Source organism: Centrocercus urophasianus, unplaced genomic scaffold, assembly GCF_019232065.1.
Source record: "Centrocercus urophasianus isolate 14NV4802_14NV808 unplaced genomic scaffold, USGS_Curo_1.0 seq_33, whole genome shotgun sequence".
Taxonomy (NCBI): domain Eukaryota; kingdom Metazoa; phylum Chordata; class Aves; order Galliformes; family Phasianidae; genus Centrocercus; species Centrocercus urophasianus.
The window spans coordinates 1851435-1863730 of record NW_024884900.1 but is presented as its reverse complement, the minus strand read 5'-3'; the positions used below and the strand labels follow the sequence as shown (position 1 = coordinate 1863730).

The 12296-nt window shown below is 37.1% G+C and overlaps 1 protein-coding gene across 3 annotated transcripts in view; it reads left to right on the top strand.

Annotated features, from left to right (window-relative positions):
- The window catches only part of USP32 (ubiquitin specific peptidase 32), a 58738-nt gene that overhangs the window by 35631 nt on the left and 10811 nt on the right, over positions 1-12296 (top strand). Inside the window, exons 13-23 of one of the 3 annotated variants that reach the window (XM_042829966.1) lie at positions 1360-1405; positions 2058-2233; positions 2514-2654; positions 4482-4641; positions 6848-7002; positions 7721-7802; positions 9506-9580; positions 10061-10199; positions 10479-10584; positions 11179-11352; positions 11900-12074. In XM_042829966.1, the coding sequence (XP_042685900.1) occupies positions 1360-1405; positions 2058-2233; positions 2514-2654; positions 4482-4641; positions 6848-7002; positions 7721-7802; positions 9506-9580; positions 10061-10199; positions 10479-10584; positions 11179-11352; positions 11900-12074 (1429 nt within the window). Of the gene's footprint in view, positions 1-1359; positions 1553-2057; positions 2234-2513; positions 2655-4481; positions 4642-6847; positions 7003-7720; positions 7803-9505; positions 9581-10060; positions 10200-10478; positions 10585-11178; positions 11353-11899; positions 12075-12296 lie in introns of all 3 variants that reach the window. The other 2 variants (XM_042829965.1, XM_042829964.1) reach the window with 2 other exon arrangements.

Here is a 12296-nt window from a genome sequence, read left to right as displayed (position 1 = left end):
TGCTTGAAATTAAGTATCCCCTGTTTCATAGTGGAAAATAATTGTTTTACTGAATCATTGTTACACTGCGGGCTTTTCATTCAGCTGACACCTCTTTCAGTTTGATTTCCTCATTCCTGATCTTTGAAATAAAAGCATACTCTCACAGAAATACTTCCTTGAAGTCTGTGGAACCACTCAATAATAAAAGTACATTGTTTGGTTTTGACTTCACGCTTTAGGAATGTGGGATGGCTCTTATGTCATAAATTCATGCTGTGTGTACTCTGTGCAGATAAAGGAGGAAAGTGATTTCATTTGCCTTAAAGACTATCATGAAAATTAGTTCAACACCTGATCGTGATCAAAGGAGTCCTGCTAAAGCCTTGTGTTATGTGGTGCAATTTAAAGTCCTTCAACTGAAATATTCGACATAAAGCATGCATGTGAACTTGATTTGCATGCAGAAGAAATCATGCTTAATAAAATTTAATTAAGATGGAGATAAGTATTCTTTAAAGGTAACAGCCAAGAATGCAGAATAAGGGAAATAAACAACTTATCAGAATAAGTGTACATAGCTATAACTTATCACATACATACTTGAATTTTCATAAATTCAAATAACAAAAAAGGTTCAGAAAATTGCAAAGCCTGCATTAACTAATGGTGTAATTACAGTTATTCATTGTGCACAATGAATTGGACAAATGATGGCTTCAGTGCTGGAAATGCTGGGTGATTTGATCCTTATCATAGTAGTAGTCAGATGGATGTGTAACTTGGTAGCTAATACTTTACATAATAGTAGAATGCCATTAGTCGCTGTGTCTTTGCTTCTTGAGCAAAGTAAATACTCAAGTTCTGTGGAACTATAAATGATTGCTGTCATTCCAATGCACATTTTAGTCTCTTTTTTATACTTCCAGCTTTAGTGCAGAGTTCTGGTGTTTGGCTGATCAAAACAGGAAGTTAGGGAAGGCTTGTTCGCAGGTTTGAAGAGAGAGCGTGTGTTGTTTTGTTCTTGGATGTGCTGTCCTTGTTTCACCATGTGAAATTCAGTAGGGACAAATTCTCAGATATTAAGAGTCTGTAATTACAGCTGTCTAAAATGGTTGTCATTATACATCTGGTTAGAGAAAATAATTCTGCTAGTTCACAACGTTTATGTTGTGTAGAAGAATATTCCATTGATTTAACTATTCTGGCATTTTTTTTTCTCTTTTACATCTGTGGTTGTAGTAAGTTTCTTTGTCTCTGAAGTTCATTACAGTGTGTAAAAGTGTTTTCATAACTGTGAATTCTGGCAGTCGGTTTCACTGTTGTTAAGTCTTTGATACTGGCTTATAAATAACTTTTCCACTTGCTTGTCAATTTTAGGATGCAAACCCTGTTGTGATAGAGCCTTCATCTGTCTTGAGTGGAGGTAAGAATTCACTCATAGCTGCTGCAGCCAATACTTCAGAACAGGGAGAAGACAAAATGGGAGGTCTTAATTACTTCAGTGCAACAGAAGAAAAGTTTTCAGATAATATTTCTACTGCATCAGAAGCCTCAGAGTCTACTAGCAGCAGTAAGCATAACATCTTATTTCCTTGGAGGTTTAATATAGAAAAAGTTCTGAGAACCTAGATGCTGCATGGATTCCTCCAGACAAAAAGATACAAGTCTAGGTTGCAGTAGTAGCAAGGAGAAAAAAATAAAACAAACAACAGAAACATTAGTGCATATATTTTCAGTTTTGTATATGAGAATTTCAAGCGTTCGATATTCAAACATCAGAGAATAAGCACAAATGCAAAACACATTTGCCCATGTGAACCTATTTGGGCTGTTTCTGTAAGTATCTCAAGAATAGATTGCATGTAGTCCCTTGTTTACCTTTTCTGAGACTGCGAATTTATTTGCTTCTACTGTGAAATTTGAGTTGTATACTGGAGTTTGAAGAATAGAGATCTTCAGTTATCTTTTAAAATATATACAAAAAACAGTATGTAAAGATCAGTTTAGTTGATGCATTGTTGTTTTAAGGAGTCACTAAATGAAATAGAGAATGTGTTTTTCATGCTCTGCTGCAGATGCTCTTTATCCCAGCACACCAGGGACGGATGTGTGTTTTGCTAGGCAGCATAACACTTCGGACAATAATAATCAGTGTTTCCTTGGAACCAGTGGGAATACTTTGCTCCAGCTCAATCCTCAGAAACCAGGAGCTATTGATAACCAACCTCTTGTAACACAAGAACCAGTGAAGGTAAAAACATCTTCTGTTGCATGAAAACAAAAAGCCAACAGTTTTCACTATACTTGAAGCTGTCAGAATAGGTGACACAAAAGATGGCCTTTATAATGGACAGTCGTTAGTGAAATAGTGAACAGTGAAACTTATTGGTATATTTACATTCTATCTTACTATGAAAAACAGATGCTAATTGCAGCTTAATATTATTTTAATTGTTCACAAGCTAAAATTGTTGTAGCTGTGTGCTAGTTTTTGCACTTGAGATTTGATAAAATCCCTTTTTGTTCAAAAGGCTGCGTCATTAACAATGGAGGGTGGAAGATTAAAGCGATCGCCGCAGCTGGTGGAAGGAAGGGACTATGTCATGGTCCCAGAACCAGTTTGGAGAGCACTTTACCACTGGTATGGGGCAAACCTGTCCCTGCCCAGGCCGGTGAGTTGTGATTATGAACAATTAACTTGCCATAACCCCTTAAATAATGTGTGAAATCTACTGTCTGAGTTTTACCATTTCCACAAAGCAATATCTTACAATCAGTTTCTACTTCATCTGAAAATTCATAGACAGTGAAAAATCTTGAAGAGCAAGTTGGGGAAATAGATAGTCTTAGAAATGCATGTGGTCAGAAAACCTGGAGATTTTAGGACATACCCCAGAAAATATATTGCAGCAGTGCAGAAGTACTGCACAGCTGATCAGCTGGTCATGTTGGCTAAAACAGAGAAAGGTATGAAAACTTTCTTGATAAGAGGGAAGAAAAAGACCAACAAAACTTAAACAACTGAAATCAGCTTCTTGAACTCATTGTGAGATTGTGTTAAAGATGCAATATCCTTAGTTAAAGATTAAACCTCTTACATGAGGGAATGTTTGGTAGATCCCTGATTGGTTTAGCGTTCTTCAATGTAACTCACCTTGTGGTGAGCAGAAATTTTGGAATTGATGGTCTGCCTGTATGTAAATTTTTTTAATAAGTTGTGAAACATTTTGTAGCCTGCTAGATGAATAAGTTTATATAAGACAGGCCTCTTTTTTTCTAATGTTTTGATTTCAAGCAGATTTGAAGCTGCACTTTTTTTAAAATTAGTTTTATGTTTGGTGTTGGAAATGGGGAAAATTTGCTTTATGATTCTTTGAGGATTTGATCAGTTAGACATAGTATTGACAGTGGTTTTTACAGTGAAAAATCACTGGCTTCTGTTAACCTCCTCCCACACATTCTCCATAGAAACAAACACATTTCATAATCCAGGAAAGGCCATATCACTTTATCACAGTACAGAACTAATATGCTTGAGATTTTTGTGATAATGCCAAAAGAAAAGAGGCTTCCATTCCAAATGAAAGAATTTAAGTTTAGATACCCTCTTTATGCAAATATAAATCGTGTGTATGTGTAAGCCTCAGATTTGCAGACCATAATTAGCTAACTGTCAGAATATTTATCTGAGCACTTGAGATGATGGGACCCTTTGGTTATGTGTGTACAGGCACTGCTCAGTCTCCCACCCCACATCAGGGTCTGTCCTGCTGCTGCTTTCCAGAAAATGTTAGCACCCTGTTTTTTGTTGTAGCTGAGGTTTAATGCCATGGAAGTGAAGTGCATTGTATTGCTACTCACGATTTATGCTGAGTGTTTTCTCCTGTTCAGAAAAGTCCTGCTGTTCATGTGCATCTCCACTTGGGCAGCTCTAGATAGCAACTTCTTTGTAGGAATTTTGGCTGAAAAGCTGCAAGTTATGTTCCAGGGAAATTTCAGCTTTTTCTTTCAGCATATCAAAACACAAGTTAATTTTGGTGTACCCTTACAATACAAAGACTTGAATTTCGTACTGTATTTGAAAACAGAAGAAATGTGTGGATATGGTTTTTTTTAATAGCTGTGAACCTTTTACATTGAAGTATAATGACTGAGTATAATGAGTTTCAATGTAAATTCAAATGTATTTCGTGAATTTCCAGGAATGTTCTTTCCATAGCATTGTGCAGGAGGCTCTGTTTCCTTTAAGTAGGTTGCTTGCTTTTGATAGTCTGAAACTAAAAAGCTTCAGAAAGCGCACAGAAATGAGTACATTTTTATTGCAGTGGATATTTGCATAAGACTTCAGGAAGAAATTCAGAAGACTTCTTGCCCCTTAGTAAAACATTAATTTTTCTTTATCTATCCCAGAGCTTTAATTGTTGCTTGCTGCTCCTTATAGGACTCCCTGCACTTCTGATACAAGTATCTCTGAAATGTATTTTAAACGTCTTCCCTAGGTGATCAAAAACAGCAAGACAGATGTGCCTGAACTGGAGTTATTTCCTCGCTATCTGCTCTTTCTGAGACAGCAGCCTGCCACGCGAACGCAGCAGTCAAACATCTGGGTGAATATGGGTATGATGAGCCTGAGAATGTTTCCTCAGCATTTACCTAGAGGTAACTTAAGAATGCAGCAAGAATACGAGTGTGCAGTTTCTCAGAAATTGAGACCCAGAGCCGTAGAAGCAAGCTTGCTGCCACTGTGCTTGCACACCAGCTAATCAACTGTGAGGCTCAATCAGCTTTTGGTAAAAATTAAAAGGCTTTCCTTCCCTCTTCTTTTAAAAGGAAGAGGCGTGAGGGAGCGTTTTTAGTGAAATCAGTTACTTTGTGTAGTTAGTGCAAATAGATGGATGAATTCAAAGTGAGAAATGAGCACTGCATAAGGTAAAGAGCTAAGAAGAGCAGACTGATCCCCACTGTTAGCTAATTGTGTAGCCCTAGAATCCACGCAGGCTACTTTTCTGGCAGTACTGTGGTGTAATAAAGTCATCTGGTTCTGAGTTACTTGGGCAGCTAGACTTCAATGCCCAAAGGCTTTTTAATATCCTATAGAAAGGGGCTGAGCTAAGGGAATATGAAGGCTGTTACTTCATGCAGCTTGGTAGGAAAATTGGGTAGAAATAAACTTCCAAATAAAATACTTATGCTGTAATTGTAGTATTAATGCTCGCCAAAAAAACTGTACCAGTCATTGGCTGAAAGAGTTCGCCGCTTTTCTTGTTTAAGCTTAAACCAAATCCCTGTAAAAATGTTTAAGTTACCATTTGTGACTGTAGTTGCATACTCCACTTGTACAGTAAGTCTGAAGAGATACCTGATTTTCACATGTATGTGCATTTGGATACACACAGATTGAATACCCACAGTAACGTATGTCTCAAATTGGGCTCATCTGACTACTGAAAAGACAATTCTTTCAGCCTTTTTGCTCGTAGCATATGTTTAAAAATCTCATGCAGATGCTCCATTTTTCACTGCTTTGGTAGAATCACAAACTGAACTGTAAATGGTGGCTGCCTGCTTGATCAAGTTCTGCTGCAGAAACTGCCTGCTACCCAAATTTGTTTTTCCTTGGATGCCTAAAATATCCAAAGTCAAATAGAGGGAATTTTCTGACATGACAATTTGATCTTGATTTGAAATTATTTTGCTCTGCACTAATTCATTTGCCCAATCAATTATTAATCTTTTTGAGTTTTCAAATGTGCTTTCTTGCTGTAATCTTACAACTAATCCTCTGATCCTTAATCTCAGAAAATGCTTTTTGTATTCTTTAAAAAAAAAAAATCAGTACTTTGCTTGATATACTTGAAAACTGACTTGAAAAGTCAGCTCTGCTCATTTTTAAGGTGATTACAGTACAGACTTGCCCTGTTGCCAAATTGCATGTAATACTGCATCTTTTCATATGGTACTGCTTAATTTATTTTAGTTGTTTGATGAAAGTAGAACAGTCATTTTTGTGGTTACTTAATGCAGTTGCCCAGTTGGGCTGCAGAACAAAAGCTTTTATGAATGTGCTCCAGACTGTGTAGGAATGGGGAACTTCTTAAGTTTTTAAACTAAAGAAGCTTGAAAAGCAAGGCATAGAAAGATCATCTCTTTCAAACTGAGCTTTTGCAGATGTTTAAAGATGTTTTCATGTTAGAGAAAACAACAACTGATGAAGAGTTTTTTTTGCCAACATAGAAATTCTGATGAAAATTAGAGTGATGGTTGTGAGGAAGTTGGCTAGAAGTGCCTCTGCTGTGGAACGGCTGGGATGCTTTGTCTTCTCAGGTCGGCGTTCCACCCAGGGAGAGGTGGAGCAAAGTTGTGCTGCTTCCAAGCGCGGTCAGAGCGATTTTTATTTGTATTTTTTTTGCCTTATTTTTAGCTTGCAGTGTGCTTTCAAAAGCAAATGATGGTGGAATTTTGGAAGCTTTTTAGTTTGAAAACTACCATCGTCTTTGGTACCATCTTTAAGAGGAAAAAAAAGCATGGAGTAGTCCAGTCATTTTGAAATTTCTTTTTGTTTCCTTTGAGAATTGTAATGGAGCGATTTTCTAATAGGTCTTGGTAATAAGGGAGATGTTTTTATCTTTGTGATCGCATAACTTTTGTTTTGTGTTGATGTGAGACATTCCCAAGGGTTGTTAACATCTAGCTCTCAGTGTAACACACTGTTTTTATTCTGAAACTGAAGGAAGACTACTTTTTCAAACACAAAAAACCAAAATATTCAGAGTGTGCGCAGTAAGTTGCTGTGGATCTGATTTGTATTTCAGTTTGCATGTGGGTATATACATTCTTTTGCCTTTTTCTTTTGTTCTGAACCCAGGGAATGTACCTTCACCGAATGCTCCTTTAAAAAGAGTGCTGGCTTACACTGGCTGCTTCAGTCGAATGCAAACAATTAAAGAGATACATGAATATCTCTCTCAGAGGCTGCGTATAAAGGAGGAAGATATGCGCCTCTGGTTGTACAACAGTGAGGTAATGTTGGTCTGCTTTTGTCTTTCTGTTTAGCAGCGTATGAATACTGTCTATCGTGTTATTTTATACGTGCATAGAAAAAATGAAGGCCATAAGTTTCCTTTGTTACTTACAGCCATTCATGTCTGAGAACTTGGAGCAAAATGTGTAAATAAAAATTTCACTGACTTCACTTAAAAAAAAAAAAAAAAAAAAAAAAAAAAAGAGAGAGAGATTTTATTGCAAACCAAGCAATGAAATTTATATTCTGGTGTTATTAGCTTGATAAAGATCAATTTTTCCTGTAATATGTTTAAAAATTGGCAGTTGGCTGACAGATTAATACTCATGATGTAAATTTTCGTAGAAACCGTTCTGAATGGAAGTAAAAATGTGCTTTCATTGATATACACAATACTGTAGGGCTCTGTTGATGCAAGCCAGGAGCCACACAGGATGTCTTCCAAATGTGTATGAGAAGAAATGACAGTGAGCAAGCAGTATTCCTCCAAAGCACTGAGTACATGTAGTTCTCTATTGAGAAATACCATCTAAAACTGGAGCATTGAAACAGATACTTGTGCTGATCAGTGAACTGCTATATTTAATTAATTTCAGTTAATTAATTAGGAAACTGGTACTCTTTTCTGAAAAGGAAGTTCATACTATGTTGGTTTGATTGCTTTGAGACTAAAACATCCTCAGAGAATAATAACTATGAAATCTTTTTCTCCTGCAGAATTACCTTACTTTGCTGGATGATGAAGACCACAGACTGGAATATCTTAAAATCCAAGATGAACAGCATCTAGTAATAGAAGGTATAAAAGGAGGATATGAAATGGTTTTCACACTAAGAACAAATGGTTTTTTGACTCTGTGTATCCTTAATATGTTGTGCATATTACACCACAGAGTAATTGTCCATGCTACTACTCAAATGTATTTGGCCTGCTGTCCAAGTATTTATTCTTTGGAGATGTTTTGAGAAGGAAGAGTATGTGTAAATTTTAACCTATCTGTATGAACTGAGAAAAATACTGAAAGAAATACCAAAGCTGCAATCAATTCATTACTGCTAAGTAGGAATTGGAACGCCAGAGATAAAGTGAAATCTGTGTGATATGGTGCATCTGAGGCTTTTCCATTATTTGATTCTCCCCTGCCCCCACTGATTTTACAAGAATTCATGTTATGATACTTGTGTGAACACGTTCTTACAAGTGAAAGGTCAGGACAGCTGCTGCAGTCCTGTTTCAGTCCACATCAGGTTCCTTTCTAAGAACTTCATTACAAGCTGTGTTTCTTTTCCAGTCTGCAAAGAACCAAATACATTTCTGCTTGACTGACTGTGCTCATGGTGAAAAAGCTTTGTAAGCGAGCAAAGCCTTTCTTGTTTCAGTTTGTCGATTGAGTCTTCTGCCATGCAGTGCTGTGTCTGGCAGAGTACTGTCAGTTACTAATAAATTAGACCTTTGCCAGAGATATCAGAGTGCATGGATTAGCTGACTTCTTAAATTGGTCTGACCTGACTTTTTGTCTGATCTCTTAATTTGAGAAACAGATCCGCCCTGCTCTTGTCCATAAGGTTACACAGGCTATAAATTTGGTTCTTGTGTTGTTTCTGTAGAAGTTTCATTTAGCATAGTTTCATGTTACGCTTCAGGCTGTTGTGCCAGGTGGAATTGTCCTTCTGCCACTTGCTCAGTTCATATATTATCAATTTAAAATTGACACAGTGGCTCATCCAATTAACTGTTGTCTGTGTTAATCACTAGACACATGGGAAGAAAAGAGTATTTATGTTTTAGAGGGGAGAGAGGGTCTGCAGGTATCAGCTGAAACGATCCTGAGGCTGTAGTTGAATGAACAAAATCAACACTGCCACTAAATAAGCCGTCTGCTCCTCCTGTTTATTGTGTCATTTGTGCCCAACTATTTGTCACCTACCCGATGAGCTGGCTGTGAGAAGTAATACAGTAAAAAATAACTCTATTTTTTATTTTTAGCAATATTGGTTCCTTAAGCCAGTTTGCTGATGTGCCCTAGCAAGGACTGTGTCAATGCAAGACAGTGGCTTACAGAAGGAAGGGATTCATGGGGAGGTGGTGGACAAGTTAGCTTAGGAATGAAATGTGTGAGATTTGTCACTGTTTTGAAGTGCACATGAATCTTCTGTTAGTACACACAAACAAAAAAATAGTAGTGATCATTCCTGAAATAATACAAGTCTGAAGGATGTATTTTTAAATATTGAAACAGGTACTGAAAAATTGTTACTTGACAAGAAAGAAATTTCACGGCTGCTCCCGTAGGACATTCTTGGCATAGCTGAAGTGATGCCAGCGTTAGAATGATTTTCAGTAATGATGGGAAACAATTGAAATGAAAGCAAAAGTAATAATATACTGAAAATAAACAAATGTATGATCTCATTTGCAAACTTTAATTAAGAATCTTTAGCTGTGTAAGATGACTGGAATATTTGGCAAACCAGAAAATCTTGTGCTATATCTCTTTCTAGTTCGAAACAAAGACATGAGCTGGCCTGAAGAGATGTCTTTTATAGCAAACAGCAGCAAAATAGACAGACATAAAGGTAAGTGCTTGAGCCACAGTGAGGAGAAAAATCCAAGACTACACTGTACTGAAACAACTCATTTTAAGTGTTGTTAACATTGCAAATGGTTTTCTACACCCATGGGGCTTTGCATGTTCTTTCTGTTTTGTTAACTTAGATGCTAGTAAAGTGTGGTAGGCGGATCTGTTGATAGATGTATTTTCAGGCACTGAGATGCAGCAGTAGCAAATTCTGAATTTTGTGGGTTTCATCTTTTTTCGATGGTAGATCAAATCCAACAAAATACTGACTTCAATTTCTGTTGACATGAGCAGAGCTGGGAGAGTGGACGCTTTGAACAGGCTGGCCCTCTGTAGGATCTATGCAAGCTGTAGTCTCATAAGTGGGAGCAATTTCAGCTGTAATGGTGATGGTGAAAAGGTTGTATTCTGAACTTCATTCCTGACTAATCGTTCACATCTGCTGAATTGATATAATTATGTTTTTTTTTTTTCTCAGTTCCTACTGAGAAGGGTGCTACTGGATTAAGCAATCTGGGTAACACATGTTTCATGAACTCCAGTATCCAGTGTGTCAGTAATACGCAACCTCTGACACGGTATTTCATCTCAGGAAGACATCTTTATGAACTTAACAGGTAATTTTTCTGAGACCATTGGCACTTAGTTGTCATAGCATTTCTTGAGATTAGTTTCTACTTTCAGAAGTAGTATGAGCAAGTCCTTCCAATCCATCCATTATAAAATGTCAGCTGTGTAACAGGTGCTAATTTAGATGCATGGAGCTGTAACGTTTTTGTTGTTGTTGTTTTGGGCTGAGTTAAAACAGTTCAAGAAGCTTTTGTGCTTCCTCATTTATATTCATGCGTGAATTTTGTTTAACTTCACTTTGGTATTAATTTCTTTGTCATTTCTAGGACAAATCCAATAGGAATGAAAGGACACATGGCCAAATGCTACGGGGATTTAGTTCAGGAGCTGTGGAGTGGGACTCAGAAGAATATAGCACCACTGAAGTTGCGGGTGAGGCTGTGATGTGTATTATTTAAAAGCAGAAAGGAAGAATTTCTTAAAACAGCAGCAGATTGAATGCACTTTTTCTCAGTGTTAACTGTATTGGTTCAGGGACTCAAATCAGTATCTTCATAGAGAAAGGAAAGGAAATGTGGACTATGCTCTGTGTGATAGAAGTTGGCTATGAAGCCAACAAGCCTAACTGGAATCATCACTTTTTACTCCAAAGTGGTTGCAGTACTTGCTCCTTTGGGAAAGGCCTGCCTCCTGCCAAGACACCCATTTGGAGGTGGCCTGGGTGCATCCGTCCTACAGGTCAGCAACAGAGCAGCTTTCTGTTGAACATAATCATGATTCAGCGGTCGTGAGCTCAAAGGTTTTACCTGATGCAAATCAGAGGTTCTAAGATGTGGATTGTTGTAGCTCTTTTTAGGAACAGATGATCATGCATTACCTGTCAGTAGTCTCTCATTCTGAAAACGTAGGGAGTTGTCTTTAAGTCCTCACAATTGCATTTGTGTTTGTTGACAGCATGCGATTTCTCTATGCCATTGCTACAACTTTTGTCATGTAATGTGATGTAACTTTCTGGCTTTTTTGTAGTGGACAATAGCAAAATACGCTCCAAGGTTTAATGGCTTTCAACAGCAAGACTCGCAGGAGCTTCTGGCTTTTCTTTTGGATGGTCTTCATGAGGATTTGAATAGAGTTCATGATAAGCCATATGTTGAACTGAAAGATAGCGATGGTCGGCCGGACTGGGAAGTAGCAGCTGAGGTACAGGTTTAAGTATTTTCATTTGTTTGTTTGGGTTTGCTTGTTTTATTTTTCTTTTGCCTTCATAACAGTAAGCTGTTAGAAGCTACTTGATTTCTATGTGTGGCAGTATTCTTTCAGAACTGGTCTTCTGAAACTTGTTAGATTTGTGATTTAAGGAGTCAGTTTCACATCTGATCTCAAAATGAGTTTAAATTAAATATTATAATAAGGTATAAAGATGATACTTCACAGTCATTTTGAATGACTTCAGAATAGTAAGACTTTTTTTTTTTTTTTTTTTTTTTTCCAAGGGATGGTCCTTTCAGAAATACTTCAAATGATGTTATGTTTTGATCATCTTGTTAGGGGAAGGAACTATCTTCACTCCCATGGAAACTGAAAACTCACTAATTTTAATAAATCAGTGAACTGTTTCTGTGGAAGTACACTTGAATTCCATAGGCTGACAGAACTTGAGATGTCTTCCAACATAGCCTTTTCCTATAGAGCAAGCAAGTAAACTGCAACTTCTAACTTTGTGTTGTTTCTCTGTAATTTGTTTTAGGCCTGGGAAAACCATCTGAGAAGAAACAGATCAATTGTTGTAGATTTATTTCATGGGCAGCTGAAATCACAAGTTAAATGTAAAACTTGTGGACACATAAGCGTTAGGTTTGACCCTTTCAATTTTTTATCCTTGCCTCTGCCCATGGATAGCTACATGCACCTAGAAATTACAGGTGAGTCGTGTTATTTAACTCCCTATCAACTTGCCTGTGCTAAAATAGAAGCTCTACGTAGAATGGATTTCCAAGGAACAGATCTAAAACATTCTAAATTCATTTGTGTCAGCATTTACACTTAAAACACAGTTAAATAATTTTATATTATAGAGCGCAGGAATGTTAAACAAAAATAAAACCTTCAGAAACTGAGTGTAGATGGTCTGCTTTCAATCTTGT